The 26,317-nt window shown below is 43.9% G+C and overlaps 1 protein-coding gene across 1 annotated transcript in view; it reads left to right on the plus strand.

Annotated features, from left to right (window-relative positions):
* Positions 1-3,121: 3,121 nt before the first annotated feature.
* Positions 3,122-26,317, plus strand: part of LOC148443391 (uncharacterized) — an 89,136-nt gene continuing 65,940 nt past the window's right edge. Inside the window, exons 1-6 of the mRNA XM_088462892.1 lie at positions 3,122-3,249; positions 4,397-4,588; positions 4,779-4,857; positions 5,263-5,360; positions 5,464-5,707; positions 10,602-11,558. Coding sequence (XP_088319018.1) covers positions 3,172-3,249; positions 4,397-4,588; positions 4,779-4,857; positions 5,263-5,360; positions 5,464-5,707; positions 10,602-11,558 — 1,648 coding nt within the window. The 5' untranslated portion in view covers positions 3,122-3,171. The remainder of the gene's footprint in view (positions 3,250-4,396; positions 4,589-4,778; positions 4,858-5,262; positions 5,361-5,463; positions 5,708-10,601; positions 11,559-26,317) is intronic.

The following is a 26,317-nucleotide window of genomic DNA, read 5'->3' on the forward strand; positions in this document are numbered from 1 at the left end:
TACCCATACTTTGTAGTAGTTACCTCTCCGAAGTCCCGCGTTGGGTTTCCCAGCGCAGTTCAAACACCGGGAAAATGGCTGCTGCAGCCATTTCTCCGGCATTTTGCGCATGCGCTGTGAGGAGATCGTAGGGAAAATGGTGGCCGCGCCATTTCGCCGGCAATCTGTGTATGCGCAATAGACCCTGGGCACACTCTAGTGCCCAGAGTCTATTGGCTCTGCGGTGGCCGGCCAGCCGCATCAGTCGGCCACCGGAGTGAGAGAAGGAGGCCCGTGTCTGGGGATGCACACGGGCCTCCTCTCTAAAGACGCCTCTCCTTTAGGAGTTTACAGCCGCTAATTTCATCAGCTTCTGTCAGGAAGTTTCTTAAGGACAGGTAAAAGACAGGAGACCTGAACTTTGTCACTTGGTAGTCACAAGTGTCAGTTCAGATTGAAGTAGTGCTAGAAACTTTTCAACAGCCAATTCAACATTAAACCCGGGCAACGTTTGCAAACAGTATTACACACATTGGATACACTGTAGATCAACCCTTGCATGCAGTGGTAACCATTTACTATTATATTGTGCACAAACAAACGAGGAGTGATTGTTTTCTCTTTTATTGCTAATTTATCTTGTAGCATTGTAGTTAGCATATATGTATTAACCCTTTTATCAACAGCCTGATGAAGGGTAAAACCCGATCCAAGGTTCCAGCGTTCCCGTTTTAATAAAAATTATGGATCTCGTTGTAAAGTTTACTGCTTAAAGTGTGTGTGTAATCAATTGTATCTTTAATTGCCGAATTGCATCCATTGTTGTTAACTGGATACTACTCATATTGTTATCTACTGCCAATAAATCCTGCATTGTGTATATATTTCCTTGGTAAAACACTTTTGTTGCCTGTAATTAGTAACTACTGACAGGAACCAAGGGATAGACCAGACCGGTAACGAACCCTTTGCATTAAACCACACTCAGGGCCTAATTAAGACCCGCTTGCGAGCGCTGAACGCTCGCAAGCGGGTCAATGTTGGCCAAGTGCGCATGCGCACGACGGAGGCGACTCCAAGTGTCAGGATGAGGCGTTTGTGACATCACTGACATCACTAGTGATGTCAGTGGGAGTGCTTTTGGCTCTGATAGAGCCAAAAGCACTCCTGGGCTTGCGGCAGCGAGACCCTACCGCAAGGGTCTCGTCGCAATTTTGCCCGCTCGCTATATCTGTGGGTGGTCACCCACAGCTATGCGAGCGGCCAGGAGGCCGCTCTTAAATTCAGAGGGACGGCCCTGATTCAGAGCGAGCACTCTGAATCAGGGCCTCAGCACGATTGGTGTGTACATGTAATGCAGGTGGAGCAGACCCTTGTGTTTCATATAATACAGGTGGTGCAGACCTTGGTGTTACATGTAATAGAGGTGAAGCAAACCCTGGTGTTACATATAATACAGGTAGATCAGATATTAGTGTTACATAAAGTTCAGGTGGATCAGACCCTGGTGTTACATATAATACAGGTGGATCAGAGCCTAGTGTTACATATAATACAGGTGGAGCAATCTCTGGTGCTGTATTATCATACAGGTAGATCAGACACAATTTTTACATATAATACAGGTGGAGCAGACAACAGTGATTGTATAATAGAGGTGGAGCAGACCCTGGTGTTACTATAATACAGCTGGAGCAGTCGCTGCTTGGTGGGTAACAGACTATAGAGAAAGGGAGGTGTCAAGGAGCACTCAGACCCCCCATACAGAACGTATCAGCTGTAGCTGGCGGTAAGTACCCTCAGTAGGTGGTTATTAGTGTTACATATTATACAGATGGAGCAGACCTTTGTGTTACATACAGTACAGGTGGAGCAGACCCTGGTGTTACATATAATACAGCTGGAGCAGTCGCTGCTTGGTGGGTAACACTAGAGACAAAGAGAGGTGTCCGGCGCACTCAGACCCCCCCATACAGAACTTATCAGCTGTAGCTGGTGGTCAGTACCCTCAGTAGGTGGTTATTAGTGTTACATGTAATACGGGTGGATCAGATATCAGTGTTACGTATAATAAAGGTGGAGCAGACACTGCTCAGTGGGTAAGAGACTATAGAGATAGGGAGGTGTCCGGTGCACTCAGACCCCCCTTACAGAACGTAGCAGCTGTAGCTGGTGGTCAGTACCCTCAGTAGGTGGTTATTAGTGTTACATATAATACAGGTGGAGCAGAAACTACTCGGTGGGTAACAGACTATAGATAAAGGGAGGTGTCCGGCACACGCGGACCCCCCCCATACAGAATGTATCAGCTGTATATGGCAGTCAGTATCCTCAGGAAGTGGTTATTAGTGTGGAAGTGATAGAATAAACAGAGACACCATAGTGTACACCGGGTGATGCATAAGATGCACAGACGTCCTCTGTAATAGGTCCTGCTGAGTCCTCACCTGTCTGAGGCTTTCTTTTCATTTCTCTAATTATTACCAACCTGTTTGGAGCTCTCTTTCTCTCTTACTGCCCTGTGTGTAGTGACTAGCGTTTCCCAGCAACAGTCCTCAGGGAACCATAACAGTGCATGTTTTCCAGGTCTCACAGAATCACCAGTGAGATAATTATCACCAACCTGTTTGGAGCTCACTCTGCTCCACGCACTTTTATCCTGTGTGTGGGGGACCAGCGTTTCCCAGCGCCGTCATTGTCCTCAGGGATCCATGACAGTGCATGTTTTCCGTGTCTCCTCACAAAATCACCAATGAGATAATTATCGCCAACCTGTTTGGAGCTCCCTTTGCGCTCCGCACTTTCTCTCTTACTACCATGTGTGTAGGGGACCAGCATTTCCCAGCACCAGTCCTCAGAACAGTGCATGTTTTCCAGGTATAGTCACAGAATCACATAATGATAATTAGCACCACCTGTGGACGGTTTAGAATGTCAATCGGGAAAAAGGGCACCTGTAAGGATATATGGAAAACATGCCCTGTTAATGATCCCTATCAGATGTCTGATATGTCTCAGGAAAGAGAGGAGGGCTAATTGGTTACTCAGTGTTTCTTGATTGAATATTTTACATGTACTCTGTAATATTTATTATAATTATTTTATTTATTTATAGACTCCTAAAAAACCAGAGACTCTTCAATTAGAAGTCAAGTGAGAGACGTGTCCTGTATGAGTCACTGATCATTGAGGATGGACACGGACAGGAGTTACATGACTGAGAGAATACTAAATCTCACCCTGGAGATTATCTACCTGCTGACAGGGGAGGTGAGAGGGTCTGGGAGTGTCACAGTGACATCACTTATCTCTATAGTAATAATACAGGGACATGACTGGGGAGGTGAGAGGGTCTGGGAGTGTCACAGTGACATCACTTATATCTATAGTACTAATACAGGGACATGACTGGGGAGGTGAGAGGGTCTGGGAGTGTCACAGTGACATCACTTATATCTATAGTACTAATACAGGGACATGACTGGGGAGGTGAGAGGGTCTGGGAGTGTCACAGTGACATCACTTATATCTATAGTACTAATACAGGGACATGACTGGGGAGGTGAGAGGGTCTGGGAGTGTCACAGTGACATCACTTATATCTATAGTAATAATACAGGGACATGACTGGGGAGGTGAGAGGATCTGGGAGTGTCACAGTGACATCACTTATATCTATAGTAATAATACAGGGACATGACTGGGGAGGTGAGAGGATCTGGGAGTGTCACAGTGACATCACTTATATCTATAGTACTAATACAGGGACATGACTGGGGAGGTGATAGGGTCTGGGAGTGTCACAGTGACATCACTTATATCTATAGTACTAATACAGGGACATGACTGGGGAGGTGAGGGGATCTGGGAGTGTCCCAGTGACATTAATTCTATCTATAGTATTAATACAGGGATATGACTGAGGAGGGTAGGGGAATCTGGGAGTGTCACTGTATCTACAGTAATAATTCAGGGACATGACTGGGGAGGGGATCTGGGAGGGTCACAGTGACATCACATATATATAGTAATAATAAAATGACATGACTGGGGAGGTGAGGGGGTCTGGGACTGTAACAGTGACATCAATTATATATATAGTAATATAAGGACATGACTTTTGGCTGGTGAGGGAATCTAGGAGTGTCACAGTGACATCACTTATTTATATAGTATTAATACAGGGACATGACTGGGAAGGTGAGGGGATCTGACAGTCTCACAGTGATATCACATATCTATAGTAATAATACAGGGACATGACATGGGAGTGTCACAGTTACATCACTTATCACTGCTTTGGAACTGGACTCCCTTGAAATAGAATATGGCAAGCAATTAGCAATCAGTGTCCAAGTTTGCTCCTCCAGCGATTAGGTAATGAGCACCTTGGTACTTCCTCTCCCCCAATACACAGGATTACACAGTAGTGAAGAAGACATCTGGTGAGCATAAGACACCCAGCAGCCATACCCATGGGTCAGGAGGACTCAGCACGACCCAGAGCCAAATCACGGTGCCTCCACCTCACTCACTGATACATGAGAGAAACAATGATCAGAACATCCTGGAACTCGATAACAAGATCATTCAGCTGCTGAATGGAGAGGTGACTGCTGGGAATGGGACATTATACTGTAATACTAGGGGATGTGTCTGGCTGATGACTGGAGAGGTGACTGCTGGGAATGGGACATTATACAGTAACACCAGGGGATGTGTCTGGGTGATGACTGTATCATTGTGTGTGTCAGGTTCCTATAAGGTGTCAGGATGTCACTGTCTATGTCTCCATGCAGGAGGGGGAGTATATAGAGGAACACAGGGGTCTGTACAAGGACGTGATGATGGAGAATCACCGGCCCCTCACATCACTGGGTAAGAGGACGTAACCAGACTTTTTAGTGCCCTGTGCCAGAAAAAGCTTTGGTGCCCCCCCCATTATTTTTCAAATAGGGATATAAGAAATGCACCAGAGAAAGGGCCATGGCCTCATGGGGAAGGGCCAGGGAAGAGATTGGGGAGGCCAGGAACTGCTGGGGATAAAAGAAGAGGAAGCTGCAAGTGAGAATGATAATAAACAGAAAATGGACAGACCTAAATAGTGCCCCTTGCCCTGCGGTGTCCTGTGCCATGGCACAGGTCGCACTACCCTAGTTACGGCCCTGAAGAGGAAACTAATTTACTGTATAGGGGAGGGCAGGTATGGAGGCCTCCTATATACACACATCTCCTGATAATCACACATATACAATGTACTCAGTCACTGTGTGTCTCCTACAGATGGACCCAGTAACAGAAATACCCCAGAGAGATGTCCCCATCCTCTTTATTCACAGGATTGTACAGAAGAGAATCGAAGGATCCCACAGGAGCATCAGGTAGTTGGGATTTATGGTATCCCCAATCTGTGTGTCTAATATACTCATTTTGTGCTGTTTACTCTCGATGGATTTAGGTGTTATTATTTTATGTGTCATTTAGATTGAAGATCTGGCAGAAGATATAGAGGGAGAAGAAGAGATGTATGTGGCTGATATAATGGTAGAAGATATAGAGGGAGAAGAAGAGACGTATGTGACTGATAATAAGGCTGAAGATATAGAGGGAGAAGAAGAGACGTATGTGACTGATATAATGGTAGAAGATATAGAGGGAGAAGAAGAGACGTATGTGAGATGTGATGAGCAGTGTAAGGAGAAGGAAATCTCTATAGATATCAGCACAGGTGAGTAATAAAGTCACATATTCTCCTTCTCCAGTAACAACAACAATCTCTTATCCTACACACTCCTCTGACAGTACAAACTAATTAGAGAAATTGATCTGCACAGTTGGGGAGTCAGGAGCCATCAGCCCCTATTATACTACTGCTCTCCCCCTCACATCATGTCACTGTGTGTTACCAGCCCTGAGATTTGACCAGTCTCCTCCCCACACTCTCTGGTGTATCTCATACATCAGGAGCCAACTGCCGCTATTATACTCCTGCTCTCCTCCTCACATCATGTCACTGTGTGTTACCAGCCCACAGATCTGACCAGTCTCCTCCCCACACTCTCTGGTGTATCTCATACATCAGGAGCCATCTGCCCCTATTATACTACTGCTCTCCCCCTCACATCATGTCACTGTGTGTTACCAGCCCTGAGATTTGACCAGTCTCCTCCCCACACTCTCTGGTGTATCTCATACATCAGGAGCCAACTGCCGCTATTATACTCCTGCTCTCCTCCTCACATCATGTCACTGTGTGTTACCAGCCCACAGATCTGACCAGTCTCCTCCCCACACTCTCTGGTGTATCTCATACATCAGGAGCCATCTGCCCCTATTATACTACTGCTCTCCCCCTCACATCATGTCACTGTGTGTTACCAGCCCTGAGATTTGACCAGTCTCCTCCCCACACTCTCTGGTGTATCTCATACATCAGGAGCCAACTGCCGCTATTATACTCCTGCTTCGCCTGGAAGAGACCTTGCTTATGTGACTTGTGTCTTGTTGCTGTGCTCAGTCTTGCCATGATGTGCGACCTGTGACATGAAACTGTCTTCCACAACTTCACCTTGGTAGCAGAGTTAAGCTGTTCCTCACCCACTTTTAAGCCTCCTACACAGCTGTTTATTTTTCAGTTAATGACTGTGTTTCAACCTACATATGAAAATGATGATCATTATCACCTGTTGCTATGATTGCTTAATCATTCACCGGACTATAATCCTACATAATCCCTGACTTTGTGCAAGTGTACCTAGAAGAACTGATGCTGTTTTGAAGGCAAAGGGTGGTCACACTAACTATTGATTTGATTTTGATTTCTCTTCTGTTCATTCACTTTGCATTTTGATGATTGATAAAAAAAGAAACTATTAACACTTCTATTTTTTAAAGCATTCTTACTTTCCAGGTTTTTTTCCACACCTGCCTAAAACTTTTGCACAGTACTGTATATCACACTGCCTTGTTCCTGTCGTTGCTACTGGGACGCTCCATGATGTCATCACATCAGGTGCACTGCCTTCTGGTCCCGGCTGTTGTCTGACTGTTACTCTTTACTGACCGGCAGCTGTAGTGCATTTACACATATTATGGGGCTTGTCCCAGCGGGCATGCTGATTGGGTGTCTGCTTAGGTGAGAGGCAGTGAAGACATAACCTCACTGACGGTTATAGTGTCCTGTATGCCATTGATGCTGACCTGCTCCCTGAAACCTCCTGTCTGTTACTGGAATCCTGACTCCCCTGCATCTGTTCTTGCCTTTTTGTGTGTCCCCTGCTTGTTCCTAAACATCCGGACCTTCCTGCACCCTGTCCCTGGCTCCTGACCTGCCTCTTGTCCTGATTTCCTGACCTTCCAACTTAGTACCTGGTTCATTCTTTGCCCGTTTGCTGACCCTGGTCTCAGCTACTGCTTCCTAGTTTTCAGTACTAGACACCTGGCTCCGGTTTCATTGCACCCTGTTTCCCGCTTCAGTTTACTCTCTGCTGCCACCTGGTTTCCAACATAAGCTCTTACTATCTTGAGTGTAAGACCCGGGGACATCCAAGTACCTGTGAGAATATAAATCTCTATGGGCAGGGATCGCAAAATACGCGCTATATAACAGTTTTACGTGCTACATGCTGTTGGGGACCCAATTTTTAAAACTAAGTGGGATCCCTAGGACGCGCTGTGTGCAGCTAATTGTCGCCGGCGGCCGTCCTCACAACCAATAGCCGCCAGCGGAGTTTCCTCATCTACTCCCCACCCCTCCCCAATCTCCAGGCAGCTCCAACCAGCCAGACACTGGGACTGCCAGGCTCCGCCCACTCCCCGGAAGAAGCAGCAGCGCCTCTAGCCAATCACTCGCTACCTGTTTCCCCAGCCAATCACTGGCTTTGTCTCTTCAGCCAATCGCAGCCTGCAGTGTCTTCCTCCCCCTCTCTGAGCCTGCCAGAGCAGCGCATCGATCTGCTGGTCTCTTTCCTCCAGCTCAGGTCAGTCTCCAGCGGTGTCTCTGCATCCTCTACAGGGAGCGCTGACCCCGGTAGCTGCCGCCAGCAGCATGTACCTATGCTGCAGTGACTGTCCTGACTCACCCAATGCGGTGCAGCCACCCTCCTCCTCCGCAAAGGTAAGCACTGCTCTCTGTCACTGCTCCATGATGTGTGCTTTGTGTATGGGCAGCGAACCACCGTGACACTCCATGCCTGCCTACACTCCCCTGCCTTGCATCTGTGCCTGGAGAGACGTTAGGCTTATGGCTGTGACCCTGTATAGTAGGGATGTGTAGATGTGTGTCCCCTGTGCCTGCAGTACCTTAGAGCATACCCCTAGTACTGCCTGTTCCTAAGAACCTTCTTACCCCAGCTACTATCTGTCCATACCCCCCTCCCTCCAGTACTGCCCCAGCTGCTATCTACCCTTACCCCTTTCCTACTCCTAACCTAACCCCATCCTTGTCCCTCAGACCTGCCCTGCTGCTATCCACCCTTGCCCCTCCCTACCCCCATTACTATCTGCCCCTAACGTAATCCTTGCACCCCAGTACTGTCCTAGCTGCTATCTACCTCCTCCCTACCCCGACAGCACTGTCTCAAGTACTGTCTGCCCCTAACCACCTCCTTGCTCCAATGCTGTCCCAGCTGATTTCTACCCTTACCCCCCTAGCACTGTCTCCCGCTAGCTCCATCCTTGCCCCCCAGCACTTTCCCAACTGCTGTCTGCACTTACCTCCTCCCTGCCCCCAACACTGCCTGCCCTTACCCCCTACTTTTCATTGCCTCTATCTCCAGCTCTACCCCAACTACTGCTTACCTTTAACCCCCTCTACCCCAACTGCTATCTTCTCCCAGCATTGTACCATAATATGGGATGGCACCCAGAAAAAGGGGAATAGGACCCCAATTTTTTAAAGAGAGAAGGGTCCCAAGGACCCACTAATTTTTTTCGCTCAACGCGATCACTGACGGGAAATGTGGTTGCTATAGGGGATGACCTTTCTAGCTAGACTCTAGGAGTTTATGTAGATCCCTGGGTGTGCCCTAACATAAAGGGACTTTCATTAGCACAAGATTTTATATGTACTAAGTTTATCAGTGCATTTGTTTAGAGGATATAAAACCTTAACCTACAATAGCACACTATAAAGCAACATTAAAATCAACATATTATTAATACAATTTTCCCAATTTAGCAATCACTTAAGTACTGTTACTACAACACTAATAAATACAGGGCCCAGCTCTTCAATACTGTGAGTCTCATGCAGACCCAGAACAAAAACTAATTCTATAAATGTACAGAGAACATGCAGAGCCTTAATGTGACTATTACACAGGCGTGGTAATGTGACTATTACACAGGTGTGGTATTGTGACTAATTACAATCAATTATGAATGCAGCTGCAAGGCTTATCTTCCTTGCCAAACGTTCATCGTCTGCTGGCCCGCTCTGTCAGACCCTCCATTGGTTGCCGGTTTTCTACCGTATTCAATACAAAATACTCTTACTTACACATAAGACTATTAACCAAACCACACCAACATACATCTCTTCACTCATCTCAAAATATCTCCCTACCCGACCTCTCCGCTCAGCACAAGATTTGCGTCTCTCATCCCCATGCATTACTTGCTCCCACTCACAGTTACATGACTTTCTTCGGGCTGCACCCACTCTATGGAATGCCTTACCAGGCACAATACGACTTTCCTCTAGTCTCCAATCCTTCAAGCGATCACTGAAAACTCACCTCTTCAGGCAAGCTTATCAGATCCCAGAACCACCCACATAACCTTCATAGCCTCCATATCTAATTACATCCCCTTTCACAGTCCACACACAACCTCACACATTGTCTTTCTCTCACATCCTCATGACATTTGGCCGACATTCCGGTGTGAATGGATCATGCAGCCCACCAAGAAACTGTGCATTCTGGCTGGACCAAAATGCAATATATAGCACCTATCCTTGTGTATCAATGCCTATTTCCCTATAGATTGTAAGCTTGCGAGCAGGGCCCTCTTACCTCTATGTCTGTCTGTTATTACCCAGTTTTGTTCTATTAATGTTTACAATTGTAAAGCGCAACGGAATATGCTGTGCTATATAAGAAACTGTTAATAAATAAATATAATAAATAAATAAGTGTGGTAATGTGACTATTACACAAGTGTGGTAATGTGACTTTTAAGTGTGGTAATGTGACTATTACACAAGTGTGGTAATGTGACTATTAGACAGGCGTGGTAATGTGACTATTACACAAGTGTGGTAATGTGACTGTTACACAAGTGTGGTAATGTGACTATTAGACAGGCGTGGTAATGTGACTATTACACAAGTGTGGTAATGTGACTGTTACACAAGTGTGGTAAGAATTAACTTTTCTTTCATTGCATCTCATGGATAGTGCACATCTGGAACCTTCGGCACATGCACGTTATATTTTAATATGCACCTTACATTATATATATATATATATATATATATATATAAGGTGTTTGTATATATATTTATATCGTACATTTTAAAATGTCAGTTTCAAATTGTACCTTTGAACGTTTTAAAATATTTTTCTATCTTATTTCGTTAAAACATTCATATTACTGTACATTTACTATATTCCCAACAGATGGATGTAACAGATGGAATATATCACAGGACCATCTAATTATATCTCCAGATTCTGCAATAAAAGATGACATCAGACGAGATTCTCAAGTTCTCCACAGTACAGATATGTCATCTCACCCTTCTGATGTGTCATGTTCTCCTGATAACTCAGATATCAGTACATCTATTACAGCTCTTAAAGCAGATAATATATTTCCCAATAATATAGATGCCACATGTTCTACAAAGAGAACAAGGCTTATTGCCCATCAGCCAGCTAATATACATGTGAAGCCATTTTCATGTCCTGAGTGTGGGAAAGGTTTTAGAAACAAATCACATCTTGTTATACATGAGAGAACTCACACAGGTGAGAAGCCATTTCCATGTTCTGAGTGTGACAAATGTTTTAGAAACAAATCGGCTCTTCATGTACACAAGAGAACTCACACAGGTAAGAGGCCATTTTCATGTCCTGAGTGTGGGAAATGTTTTACACAGAAATCACATCTTGTTATACATAAGAGAACTCACACAGGTGAGAAGCCATTTCCATGCTCTGAGTGTGACAAATGTTTTAGAAACAAATCGGCTCTTCATGTACACGAGAGAACTCACACAGGTGAGAGGCCATTTTCATGTTCTGAGTGTGAGAAATGTTTTACACATAAATCATATCTTGTTAGACATCAGAGATGTCACACAGGTGAGAAACCATTTCCATGCTCTGAGTGTGGGAGATGTTTTACACTAAAATCAGATCTTGTTAAACATCATAGAATTCATACAGGTGAGAAACCATTTCTATGTCCTGAGTGTGGGAGATGTTTCACAGAGAAATCACATCTTGTTACACATCAGAGAAGTCACACAGGTGAGAAGCCATTTCCATGCTCTGAGTGTGGGAAATGTTTTACGCAAAAATCATCTCTTGTTACACATCAGAAAACTCATAGAGGTGAGAAACCATTTTCATGCTCTGATTGAGAGAAATTACATAAGTCAGATCTTGTGGGATAATATTCACACACATTTAATTGGGAAACTTTGAGAGGGAAATATTTTATCTAAAGAGCGAATCTTGTGCATAATATTTTTTTCCAGAAATGGGCTCTTCAATCTCCTCTTCTCACATTTATTTTTGTTATATAAAGGGCTGAGCTGGCATGGTTTGTGCTACTGATCACTTTGTATTTTCTAGGTCCTGTTACTTTCCATCTCACAAGGTAATATCCACTCAATGTCACGTTAGTGTGTATAGTCACTTTGGAATTGTATTCCCCAAAACAACATAAAAGAATGCAGAAGAACATGGACCGTGCTTAAGGGACTTGGGGTAAATTCATAGTGACTTGTAATGGGACATTTGGTCTATATACCTGTTAAACAAGTTCCTGCCATAAGCCTCCTCTGCGCCAGCAATAATAGCCTGTGATACACAACTAGGATGCCAGGTGCCCAGAGCAACGTGAGGTCATAAATGATCAGTGTGATGTCATAGGTTTGTTTTCCAAAAATGAAGAGACTGACAAACACAAATTGTTCTTTGGTTAGTGGCACCATCACCACGACACCATAAGTGTGAGGAATAAGGACTGTCCTATATGTGGGTGTCCCTGGCGCTCTGGGTGTAGTCTCTTTGTATATTTGTGTGTCTATAGGAAGACCGTGCTCCCTTTCCTGAGCACAGAGGATGACGCTATGATATGTGCTGATAGTGTAATAAATGCAGTGTAATATCTTGTAGTGTTATTCTTCTACCTTTTGTATCACTTTATATTTTATGTTTGTTACATTAATGGGCTGTCATCACTCAGGGATAGATGTGTGCTATAGTCTTGTTATATGTATATAGTGTCTATGATGGCGCTAGTAAGGGGATGTGTGTGACATTACTGGTGGGGGTGTGATGTAATAACAGTCATGGCTGGTGCCAAGAGGAAGCAATGGATATCAGACATCAGCACCACTGAGGTTCCTTATTGCTCCTACAGAGGGATACACCTGTGTGTATCACATACAATGCTCTGTGTTTGGCACAATCCATGTAATACATTGTGTGTACAGTCTATGTAATGTGTACACATCCTCCCAGTTTAGTCATCAAATTGGGTACACATTGTGCCAACGGATCTGCCAACACAGCTGCCGATCAGATAAACTATACACACTTACTGATCAGCCACTAGACATATCGTCCTGATGCCCCAGATGGGAGGGCATTTGAATTTTCCTACCCAGCTGCGATGTCAGTCCCTACAGCAGGTGTATGAGTGGTCAGTGGTCCACCCGTACAGAGAGATGCACCGATATATCTGCATATATATCACCCATCTGCACTACTGCACAGCCAATGCGATATATCTGTAAACAATGTTGCGACATATCGGATGCTCAATTGAACGGCCAATATATCACCCAGTGTGTATCCAGCTTTATTAGGGTGGAGGAAAGTGACTGTAAAGCCTGAACCCCAGATTATTCAGGTCAGAGCTTCTTCCTCAAGTACATAATTTGACCCTGGAACCAGTCACAATGCAATTGACAGACACATAGTATAACTTTAGGCAAACTGAGTGATGTACAAACCCCACAAACCATGGCTGATGCCACCACCAGGAGTGACATAAGGTCACGCTAATAATACTTAGTTGCTACAGATATTTAATCATCTACCTATTTAGGTGGAATCCACTTTTGTTCTATTGTTATGTTATGGCATCCGACTGTAATGTGACTTATATTGTGTTATATCGCACTGCATCTTATGGCATCTCGCTGTAATGTGACATATTGGGCCAAATGTAATAGGTAGTCAGTTTTAGTAACAGTACAAACTCGCACTTTCTCGCACTTTTAAAAAGTGCGAGTTTGTACTGAAACTCGCAAATTCAATAGCCTGCGAACTTTTCAGCTCGAGGCTACTGCATTTGCGAGTGCAGGCGAGTTTAGGACTATGTAAACTGACACCTTTTAATGCGAGTAGCATTAAAAGGTGCGAGTTTTAGAGAAGCCATCACAGATCAGTGAGATCCGTGATGGCTTCTGTGTGCGTTAAAAAAACGTTGAGCTGGTCCTGGTTCTGGAAAATCAGGGGACAAAACGAGTAGGGGTCCCCTGAAAAATCCTGAACCAGCACCGAACTCTTTCTAGCGGGGGGATAATGCCACAGCCAGAGAAAACCTTTCACCGGTTTCCCCGGCCAAAGCATTATCCCTGACCGCTAGTCAGTCCAGGCCGGGGATCCCTGGGGAGTTGGGTACCCCCCCAATAAAGGGGTACCCCTCTCCAGGGCACCCCAGGCCTAGACTGATAGCCCGGTGCTATCCCCGGCACCCTAGGGCGGTGGGTGCCGGGTTGATAGTGTAAAGTGAAAGTGTAAAATAAAATTTTCCATATTGTCTTTATTTGTAGAACCACACCTATTTAGGTGGAATCCACTTTTGTTCTATTGTTATGTTATGGCATCCGACTGTAATGTGACTTATATTGTGTTATATCGCACTGCATCTTATGGCATCTCGCTGTAATGTGACATATTGGGCCAAATGTAATAGGTAGTCAGTTTTAGTAACAGTACAAACTCGCACTTTCTCGCACTTTTAAAAAGTGCGAGTTTGTACTGAAACTCGCAAATTCAATAGCCTGCGAACTTTTCAGCTCGAGGCTACTGCATTTGCGAGTGCAGGCGAGTTTAGGACTATGTAAACTGACACCTTTTAATGCGAGTAGCATTAAAAGGTGCGAGTTTTAGAGAAGCCATCACAGATCAGTGAGATCCGTGATGGCTTCTGTGTGCGTTAAAAAAACGTTGAGCTGGTCCTGGTTCTGGAAAATCAGGGGACAAAACGAGTAGGGGTCCCCTGAAAAATCCTGAACCAGCACCGAACTCTTTCTAGCGGGGGGATAATGCCCGGCCAAAGCATTATCCCTGACCGCTAGTCAGTCCAGGCCGGGGATCCCTGGGGAGTTGGGTACCCCCCCAATAAAGGGGTACCCCTCTCCAGGGCACCCCAGGCCTAGACTGATAGCCCGGTGCTATCCCCGGCACCCTAGGGCGGTGGGTGCCGGGTTGATAGTGTAAAGTGAAAGTGTAAAATAAAATTTTCCATATTGTCTTTATTTGTAGAACCACAAGTACCAGCAAGCCTCCCCTGCATGCTGGTATTTGGAGAACCACAAATACCAGCATGCGGGGCATTACGGGCCTGCTGGCACTTGTAGTTCCACAACTAAAGAAATACGTAAAAAAACAAACTTACACCGTGAAAGTATAATTTTAATAAAACATACACTCACACTCACACTCACACATACTCACCTATTATCCGAAGTAATCCATAGGGGTGTACCTGAATAAAAAAATCCATACTCACCTCTCCTATGCGTAGATCACATCCTCTTCTCCAAGTAGGCAATCCAGGGGTTAAAAAAAAAAAACGAAAAAAACCCCGATCCATGCCGGACTGAGCAAAGGTATGCGTGTACACATACCTTTGCTCCGCGTAAATGACCGGGGCACACGTGTGCCCCGTCAGTGCAGGGGCCGCCAGCCAATCAGGGAGCATCTCCGTCGGAGCAGCTCCCTGATTAGCTGAATGCGGCCAACCTCTGTCTCCCTTAGACGTCTATGGTGAGAAATCCCCATAGCCCGTCTATGGTGAGAGCCGCTACATAGTAACCGCAAGATTAATTGATGTTAATCTTGTGGTTTACATCAATGATACAATGTCGCAGGGGAGGCTTGCTGGTACTTGTGGTTCTACAAATAAAGACAATATGGAAAATTTTATTTTACACTTTCACTTTACACTATCAACCCGGCACCCACCGCCCTAGGGTGCCGGGGATAGCCCCGGGCTATCAGTCTAGGCCTGGGGTGCCCTGGAGAGGGGTACCCCTTTATTGGGGGGGTACCCAACTCCCCAGGGATCCCTGGCCTGGACTGACTAGCGGTCAGGGATAATGCTTTGGCCGGGGAAACCGGTGAAAGGTTTTCCTGGCTGTGGCATTATCCCCCCGCTAGAAAGAGTTCGGTGCTGGTTCAGGAATTTTCAGGGGACCCCTACTCGTTTTGTCCCCTGATTTTCCAGAACCAGGACCAGCTCAATAAAGCCCTGTGCTGGTTCTTAATATACAGGGGCCCCCTACGCATTTTGGCCCCTGTATTTTTAGAACCAGAACAGGCTTTATAAAGCCCGGGGCTGGTTATGCTTTTGGGGAGGGGGTGCACGTCATTGTTTTTTTATTTAAACACATTTTACATAAGTACACACAGAAACATGTACATATCTCATGGATATGTGCATGTTTCTGTGTTAATCTGACCTGCTCAGGATGTACTCGCTAGCCTGAAGCAGGTCTATTATTTGGGGACTTTTGGGAATCTTTTTTTTGCGAGTCTGAAACAGACACTCTATTACATTGGGCGAGTTGATTGTTTTCAATGTGAAAACATCTGGATGCGAGTTTGAGAATGGAGAGTTTTAGTAACTCTGAAAAATGCGTGTTTTAGTGAACAGACACCCTATTACATTGGAGAGTTGTGAAAAATTGCGAGTTAGCACCAAACTCGCCATTTACCAAAACAGACTACCTATTACATTTGGCCCCATTGTGTTATATCACTGTGCGTGTTATGGCATCTGGCTGTAATGTTACTTATATTGTGTTATATTGCTCTGCATGTTATGGCATCTGGCTGTAATGTGACATATTGTGTTATATTGCTCTGCATGTTATGGCATCTGGCTGTAATGTGACATATTGTGTTATATCACTCTGCATGTTATGGTATCTGACTGTAATGTGACTTATATATTGTGTTATATCACTCTGCATGTTATGGTATCTGACTGTAATGTGACATATTGTGTTATATTGCTCTGCATGTTATGGCATCTGGCTGTAATGTGACTTATATTGTGTTATATTGGTCTGCATGTTATGGCATCTGACTGTAATGTGACATATTGTGTTATATTGCTCTGCATGTTATGGCATCTGGCTGTAATGTGACTTATATTGTGTTATATTGCGCTGCATGTTATGGCATCTGACTGTAATGTGACATATTGTGTTATATTGCTCTGCATCTTATGGCATCTGGCTGTAATGTGACATATTGTGTTATATTGCTCTGCATGTTATGGCATCTGACTGTAATGTGACATATTGTGTTATATTGCTCTGCATGTTATGGCATCTGGCTGTAATGTGACTTATATTGTGTTATATTGCGCTGCATGTTATGGCATCTGACTGTAATGTGACATATTGTGTTATATTGCGCTGCATGTTATGGCATCCGGCTGTAATGTGACTTATATTGTGTTATATTGCTCTGCATGTTATGGCATCCGGCTGTAATGTGACTTATATTGTGTTATATTGCTCTGCATGTTATGGCATCTGGCTGTAAATGTGAATTATATTGTGTTATATCACTCTGCATGTTATGGCATCCGGCTGTAATGTGACTTATATTGTGTTATATTGGAAATTTTGGGTGATGAGATACTTGTGACCTGTGACCAGCCTTGTGCTCATCTTTTTCTGAAATGTTAATAAAATGCTGTTTAGGTTAAAAAAGATCAGTATAAATATTATTTAGTCTCATTTTTGTAAAAAACCATCAGACACTATATTTATTTAAGCACTTTTTATTGAGCGAATCAAAGTTATATAGAACAAACATAACTCAAAAATACATAATACACATATAAAACCACGTCAAAAATAAATCAAACCACAATATAGTGATCCATTTTTAAGAAACATATATAAAAGCAAAACAACAATCTCAAACCAACGGTGTGGCAAGATGTCCGAAAAAGGAAGTTAAAGAAACTTGAGAAGAAGGGGAGAGAAAGGAAAATGAAAAAAGGACAAAAGGAGAGAGAAAAAAAAAGTAGACAGAGGGGGAGGGGGTGGTCACTCTTCAGAAAACCCAAAAACAAAATAATAGCAAAAAAATATTGTACTGAATGGAGAAGAAGCATGATGGGAGGTCAGCCAGGGGGACCATATTTTGTTAAAGGATTTTGAGGAGTGACTTATTATAGCATTCATATATTCCACTTTATAAACATACCAAACACGTGTTAAGATTGCCTGCATAGGAGATTTTACTATTTGACAGGTCACAGCAGAGACAATGTGCCGGAGCAGTTTATTTAGATATCGAGTTTAGGGAGATTTAAGGGTAGGAGGAAGTATTTAGGGTCAGGAGGAATCGTAATCTCATATGCAGGCCTGGCCAACCTGTGGCTCTCCAGCTGTTGTGAAACTACAAGTCCCAGCATACCATCCCACCGAACAGCTGGAAAAGCATGCTAGGACTTGTAGTTTCACAACAGCTGGAGAGCCACAGGTTGGCCAGGCCTGTCATATAGGTTAGAGAGGAGATTGATAACCTCTTGCAATATACCAGCCAGTTTTGGACAGGGCCACCAAATATGCAGAAAGGTGCCCTTGCTCTGACAACCCCTCCAGCACCTTCAGGAAACAAAGTTTTTAATAGAGATGGTATATATACCACCGATATAGTAATTTATAAATATTTTCCTTGATCTTGACACAGATAGAACTAGATGCTGCATAGTCCCAGATTTTCGTCCAGTCTCCACTATCCATAGTATGTCCAAGATCTAAGTCTTGTGCTAATTCATGAGAGTCCCGGTTAGGGCCTTCTTCATCTAATAAAGCATAAATATTGGAGATTAGACCTCTGGTAGAGGAGTGTTTCCAACAAATAGACTCAAAATAGGACTGATCGTCAGAGTAGGACTCATTTTAGAATGAAAGTGCCTAATTTGCAGAAAGCATAATAAATATTTGGAGGGAATCGCCGCTTTTTTTTTGAAGTCCAGAAAATTTGGGAAAATTAGCATCCATGGTAATATAATTTAAATAACAAATATTTCCTGATAGCCAGGTGGTAAAGGAGGATTTACACAAACCAGGGGGGAATGCAGGATTATGAAATAAAGGTATCAAATGAGACGGACTTGGGTCTAGTTGAAAGCATTTATTGACTAAATCCCAAACAGCTAACCACACAGGAAACTACAGGAAGGGAGATTACTGTCCATGGGCGTCGAATCCTGCGAAGCCACAGCAGGGAAGATTCAGTGGCCAGTGCCAGCTCCTCAGCCTCAATGTCCACCCAGACCTTCCTCGCATCAGTATTACACCACTGCACACAATGAGAGAGCTGCATAGTAATATTTCCTGGTCAAGTATACACAAACCTCAATCCCTAGAAGGAAGCTGAAGTAATTTAAGTCTAATCCGTGGGCATTCATGGTTCCATATAAGTGAAAAGTTTGATGTTGAAGAAATGTAAAAACATACAGAGGAATATATATCAGAAGAGCCTGGAAAAGATACAGGAGCCGAGAAAGAACACTCATCTTACCTGACTGTATTCTGCCTATCCATGAGATGAAATAGCTGGACCACTCATGGAGATCAGATTTGATACTGTCTAAAGGCGAGGAAAATTAGCCTGGAATAGCTGGTGATGATGGTGAGTTAGAAAAACACTTAGATATTTGATTTTCTTGTTATGCCAGGTGCATGGCAGCAGGGTTTCTAAAGTATGTGCTGAGAGTATTGCTGTATTTCAGAAAGGAGTGATTTAAGAGCTTGGGCTGGTTCAGTGAGGGAAATTGAAACATCATCAGCATATAACACCATTTTATGTTCTGAAGGGCCTGTACTTATACCATGATAGTCTTATTACATCAGATCCTTGCCGCCAGTGGTTCCATCGCAAGTGAGAGAGGACAACCCTGCCTGGTACCATTAGCAATCCTAAAGTTAGAGGAGCTAACGTTATTAACTGAGACCCGTGACGATGGTAAGCGATAAAGCGCTAGGACGCCATCCATGAATTTACCAGAGAAGCCCATTTTATCAAGAACTGCATAAACAAAGGGTCAGGAAATGTGACTGAAGGCCTGCACACCAAGCACTAAAATAAGAGAGGGACGTTTCTGTTTATGAATAGAGTGAATCAAGTCAATAGCCCTTCTAGTGTTGTTTAATGCCTGGTACCCTGGTATAAACCCGACCTGATCAGGATATAGCAGGTATGAAAGTAAAGGGGCCAAGCGATTGGCTAAGATTTTAGCATACATTTTCAGGTCAACATTCAACAACGAAATTGGCCTATAGTTAATACATTGTTTCGGATCTTTATCTGGCTTTGGGATCACAATACTGGCCCAGGAGCAGAGGAGGCGCACTCCATGATGTCATTAAATAAGGTGTAAGTAAGGTGTGGAGCAAGTTTTTTTGCAAATAATTACCCGTCAGGACCTGGGGTGACAGAGATTCGCATTGATTTTATAGCAACTATTGTCTCTTTATGTGAAATACGCTCATTGAGTATAGTCAGATGAGGGTCTAGGCTAGGTAGAGGGGTGGATGAAAGATATGAGTGACTTCCTCAGTCCCAACAGGAGGAGGAAAAGGAAGACTCCGTTAAATTATAAAGAGAACTATAAAAGGTCTGAAATTCCTCAGCCATTATTTCAGGGTCATAGGTGAAAGAACCAAGTGAATACAATTTGACTATCGCACCTAACGCTTGCCTATGAGGTACCTTATTCGCTAATAAAGAATCTGTTTCATCAACCTTATCGTAAAAAAGCACTGACGAAGCTTCTTTAAAGTAAGTGCGGTGCGGTGAGAGAAGAGGGTATTTAGTTGACCTCATAGATTCTCTTTTTGGTAATGTACTGAGGTGCTAGGGGATAGTTTGTGTTGAGCCAGTAATGTGGACATTTGTGACTCCAGGAGTTGAATCATCTGTGTGGCTGCTTTCCTAACCGCTGAGGTTTTAGCAATGAGAAGACCTCGTATAGTAGCCTTATGGGCTTCCCAGGGGATCCTGGAGTAAATGCCGGGAGAGGAAGTCTTGAAATAATGGACTGTTGCTAGCTTAATTTCTTGTAAAGCAGAGGGGTGCTGTAGAAGGGAATAATCTAAGCACCAATTGCATTATCTAAGAGCAGAACAATATATATCTAAAAGAATATAAACAGCTGCATGGTCTGTCCAGGAGAGTGGGGTAATGCCTGCATCTAAAACCAAGGGCTTAATAGAGGAGGAGACATGGATCATATAAATTCTTGAGTAATGCTGATGTGGAGCCGAGAAATGGGTATAATAATTAGACTGAAGATATTTAAAATGCCAGGAGTAGCAGAGACCATAATGTTTAAGGGAAGAAATGAGAGTACGGGATGCCCTGGGGAGTGAGGTTCCCGAAGTGCGGGCAGGGGGATTAGTTTTATCTAACAAAGGGTCAATAATAGCTTTAAAATCCCCACCCATAATTATGTGTCCCTGCGCCTCTGTACCAATATGCCGAAATAAAGAATAAACAAATTGGGGCTGATCTTGGTTGGGAGCATAAACTGAAACTAAGGTGAGGGTCTCAGCGTGAAGGGTGCCAATCACCATGAGGAAATGTCCCTCTGGGTCTATTACAGTTTTTGTGTGAACAAATGGAAGCTTACAATAGATTAAAATGGCAACCCCTCATTTTTTTACAAGTCGCTGAAGCAAAGAAGGTCCGAGAAAACCACCTACCTCGGGGCTGGAAATGCATCATTTGCATCTTTTGCAGGAAGGCAATATCTGCTTTCTTCCTCCTACAAGCCCCCAGGAGAACTGTACGTTTCCTAGGAGAATTCAGTCCATTCGCACTAATAGATAGAAATTTAAGTGACAGAGAAAAATGTGAGAATATGCTACACAAATAACACAAAAATATGAGCAACCACAAAGTGGGCCAATAGAGAAGACCCCCCCCAAAAAAAAAAAAATGGAAGAGAATACAAGGAGTAAACATGGAAAGTCACAAAAAAAAGACAAGAAACATAAAAGAAAATATAAAAAACAAAGAACCCATACGAGTAAATACCCAGAATAAATGGGTCCCAAATCAATACCCCTACAGAAATAATCAACATGAATACAAATATTGAAGGGAGCATGGGGGCAGTGGCAGAACTGTCTAACATGGCCGAATCTGCCTGAACCCTCATACAGAATTGATAATAACTGAAACATACAAACAATCCCTGAAATACAGGTATAATATACCTGGGTCATAATGATAAAAAAATGGGGTAAGGGAGTGGAGAAGGAAACGGAGATAGGAGAGAGGGAGACTAAGGGAAAAACAGGGAGGAGGGAAAGGAGAAGGGTTGGGTGGGGAAGTGAGGTAAGAGAGGGGAGACTAAGGGAAAAACGGAGGAGGGAAAGGAGAAGGGTAGGGAGGGGAAGGGAGGTAGGAGAGGGAAGACTAAGGGAAAAACAGGTAGGAGGGAAAGGAGAAGGGTAGGGAGGTAAGAGAGAGGAGAGACTAAGGGAAAAACAGGGAGGAGGGAAAGGAGAAGGGTTGGGTGGGGAAGGGAGGTAGGAGAGAGGAGACTAAGGGAAAAACAGGGAGGAGGGAAAGGAGAAGGGTTGGGTGGGGAAGGGAGGTAGGAGAGGGGAGACTAAGGGAAAAACAGGAGGGAAAGGAGAAGGGTAAGGAGAAGAAGGGAGGTAGGAGAGAGGCGAGACTAAGGTAAAAACAGGGAGGAGGGAAAGGAGAAGGATAGGGAGGGAAAGGGATGTAGAAGAGGGGAGACTAAGGGAAAAACAGGAGGGAAAGGAGAAGGGTAAGGAGGGGAAGGGAGGTAGGAGAGAGGAGAGACTATGGGAAAAACAGGGAGGAGGGAAAGGAGAAGGGTAGGGAGGGGAAGGGAGGTAGGAGAGGGAAGACTAAGGGAAAAACAGGGAGGAGGGAAAGGAGAAGGGTAGGGAGGGGAAGGTAGGTACGAGAGGGGAGACTAAGGGAAAAACAGGGAGGAGGGAAAGGAGAAGGGTAGGGAGGGGAAGGTAGGTAGGAGAGGGGAGACTAAGAGAAAAACAGGGAGGAGGGAAAGGAGAAGGGTAGGGAGGGGAAGGGAGGTAGGAGAGGGGAGACTAAGGGAAAAACAGGGAGGAGGGAAAGGAGAAGGGAAGGGAGGTAGGAGAGGGAAGACTAAGGGAAAAATAGGGAGGAGGGAAATGAGAAGTATAGGGAGGGAAAGGGATGTAGAAGAGGGAGACTAAGGGAAAAATGGAGGAGGAAAAGGAGAAGGGTAGGGATAGGAAGGGAGGTAGGAGAGAGGGAGACTAAGGGAAAAACAGGGAGGAAGGAAAGGAGAAGGGTATGGAGGGGAAAAGGTAGTAGGAGAGAGGGAAACCTAGGGAAAATGATGGAGGAAAAAAGAAAAAAACATAACATATCAAAACAACCATTGGTTAGAAGAAAACACAATATCAAAACCTTACAGCATATGAACAAAATAATGTCAAAGGTTATAAAGGATCAAGATGGGGGAGTTGTTATTTTTCCCATCAAACAACAAAAATTGCAGAGCGAGAGCCATTAAACCCCTATATAGAAGAAGCATGTCAAGAACAATTATGCAGGTAATTCAAGTGGGGTCACAGTCCTCGGAATGATGACGAGATATCCTGGTCCACTTTGGTGAAGGGGGCATAGAGAGCTATGACTTGGGAGGTAGTATGGCAGTCTCCGGAGTGAAGGTCGGCATTGGAAGTAGGCACAGCATGGCCAGTAGTTCTTGACCTTGGATGAGGGTTTTGACATTAGTTGTTCACTGAAACCTAAAGCATAAAGGGGAATCCCCATCTATACAGATTTGATGCTGTCACAGAATCTTAGTGACCGGCTGGAGGTCCAATTGTTTTTGAATAGTGGTGGGGACCAAGCCCTGAAAAACTTGTAACTGCATATCTTGGAAAGGAATCACTGCAGAGTCATGAATGGACGACAGGATCCATTCCTTTGACCGAAAATAGTGCAGACGGACTATGACATCCCTAGGTGGCTGAGATGGAGAAGGTTTTGATCGGAGCACCCTGTGGGCTCTATCACATAAACAATCCTCATCCATAAGATCTGGCACTATATGTCAGAAGAAGGCCTTCAGAAACGATGATAGGGAGGAGCCAAGGACCGGCTCTGCTATATTACGAATGCATAAATTGTTACAATGAGACAGATTCTCTTGGCCCTCCTGTCTTTCCTGAGAGCTTCAACTTCATCATGAAGTCTGGAAAGTTCTTGGGGAGGAGGGGGATTTTGGGTGCAATGCTTGATTTTGAGAGCTCTTGAATTTAGGTCTGAAATTCGCAGAAGCTTGTGGAGGATTTTTATTCCATGACATGGTGAGATAGTAGGCATAGAGAAAACAACAATAGACACGGATATGAAGGAAAAGATAGGGTTCTACAATAGCGATCCAGGCAGGTTGAATGGCGTTATTAGTTGTGCATCCTCAGCTCAACACACAGAGCCTCTAGCGCCATAAAAGGAGATATCAAATAACAGATGCAAGATCACTTATAAAAAAAACCTGCAAACAGTGTTAAATATAAAAAAAGGAAATAAATCTTCACAACTGTAGTGCTGGTGGAGACCAGGTGAGAACTGTAGCAGAAGGTAAGAGCCAGATGGAAGGAAACAGTCTGCTGCTATAGCTTCACAGTAATACGCACTAATCAGGACCAGATATATATGAAAATGTAGCTAATTATGGTAAAGTTATCATCAATAACCACAAGAGGGTGCCAAAGTATCAGATATAGTACATAATTTGCAGAGCAATTGTAAAAATATCAGGCATTACTTATTAAATATGTGGATTAAGATATATACTGATAAATATGCAGGTCACCCACAAAAATAGTGGTAGAGGGCCTCAACAGAACTTAATCCTACCAATCCCACAACCAAAACAGTGGAAGGTATGGGAGAGTAATGCAGCAGATGGAGATGAAGGTATATGGGGAGATAAAATGGAGTCTACCTGCAGGGACTCACCACCCTCTGTTTCCACCACCAGGCACTCCAAGCTGTCACACAGGTGGGGGGCACCACCCATGGTCCAGCCAGTGACCAAGGTGCCACTGGTGACCACATGGCTGTGCAGTAGATGGCTGCAGGAAACAGTAGGAGGGAGGGTTAAGATGGCCACCGCAAGGTGGAAGGTCTAGACGGACAGCATCTCTTCAGGCCCTGGGGTCATGAACACAGGCTCCAGCGAGGTAGTGGGGGCTGTATAGCCAGTGGGGTCCCACAGTCAGGATGCCACCTGGGGGATCTACAATGAGGGCTCCATCGAGCTGCCACAGTTCAGGTGGCCCCGATCATGTGCCCCTGGAGGTCCGCTGCGGCTGCCTCCGCAACCGTGCCTTCCAGTATAAGGTAAAGTGTAGGGTGTGAGGAGAAGTATCTGGGGGGTGCTGATATCCCTGAGGAGCTGCAGAGAAAGCCTGTTATCATCAGGCTAGGCAGGAGCTCAGGGGACACTCGACTGCCACCATTGCTAGCTAGGCCACGGTCCTCATCAGATAATACATTATAAATGGTAAGTTACTAGCCACTTCTTGCTATATTTCTAGACTTAGTGCAGTGTGTCATTAGATGCCTGAAAAGTGCCATGATTATCAGGCCAAACCAATGAGAAGACAGATTATATTAGCCTCATATAGAGATATCAGTAAGACGGGATAATATCAAATTGTCCTTAGAATGATTTTGGCTGGCAATGTACCATGCATGCATTGTAACTAATCTACTGACACATTTAATCACTGCATACATTGTAACTAATCTACTGACACCTTTCATCACTGCATACATTGTAACTAATCTACTGACACATTTAATCACTGCATACATTGTAACTAATCTACTGACACCTTTCATCACTGCATACATTGTAACTAATCTACTGACACATTTAATCACTGCATACATTGTAACTAATCTTACTGACACCTTTCATCACTGCATACATTGTAACTAATCTTACTGACACCTTTCATCACTGCATACATTGTAACTAATCTTACTGACACCTTTTATCACTGCATACATTGTAACTAACCTTACTGACACCTTTCATCACGGCATACATTGTAACTAATCTTACTGACACCTTTCATCACTGCATACATTGTAACTAATCTTACTGACACCTTTCATCACTGCATACATTGTAACTAATCTTACTGACACCTTTCATCACTGCTTACATTGTAACTAATCTACTGCCACCTTTCATCACTGCATACATTGTAACTAATCTTACTGATACCTTTCATCACTGCATACATTGTAACTAATCTTACTTACACCTCTCATAACTGCATACATTGTAACTAATCTACTGCCACCTTTCATCACTGCATACATTGTAACTAATCTACTGCCACCTTTCATCACTGCATACAGTGTAACTAATCTTACTGACACATTTCATCACTGCATACATTGTAACTAATCTTACTGACACCTCTCATAACTGCATACATTGTAACTAATCTACTGCCACCTTTCATCACTGCATACATTGTAACTAATCTTACTGACACCTTTCATCACTGCATACATTGTAACTAATCTTACTGACACCTTTTATCACTGCATACACTGTAACTAATCATACTGACACCTCTCATCACTGCATACATTGTAACTAATCTTACTGACACCTTTCATCACTGCATACATTGTAACTAATCTAACTGACACCTTTCATCACCGCATGCATTGTAACTAATCTTACTGACACCTTTCATCACCGCATGCATTGTAACTAATCTTACTGACACCTTTCATCACTGCATACATTGTAACTAATCTTACTGACACCT

This window comes from Taudactylus pleione, unplaced genomic scaffold (genome assembly GCF_031769625.1).
Source record: "Taudactylus pleione unplaced genomic scaffold, aTauple2 ptg001285l, whole genome shotgun sequence".
In the NCBI taxonomy this organism is placed as follows: domain Eukaryota; kingdom Metazoa; phylum Chordata; class Amphibia; order Anura; family Myobatrachidae; genus Taudactylus; species Taudactylus pleione.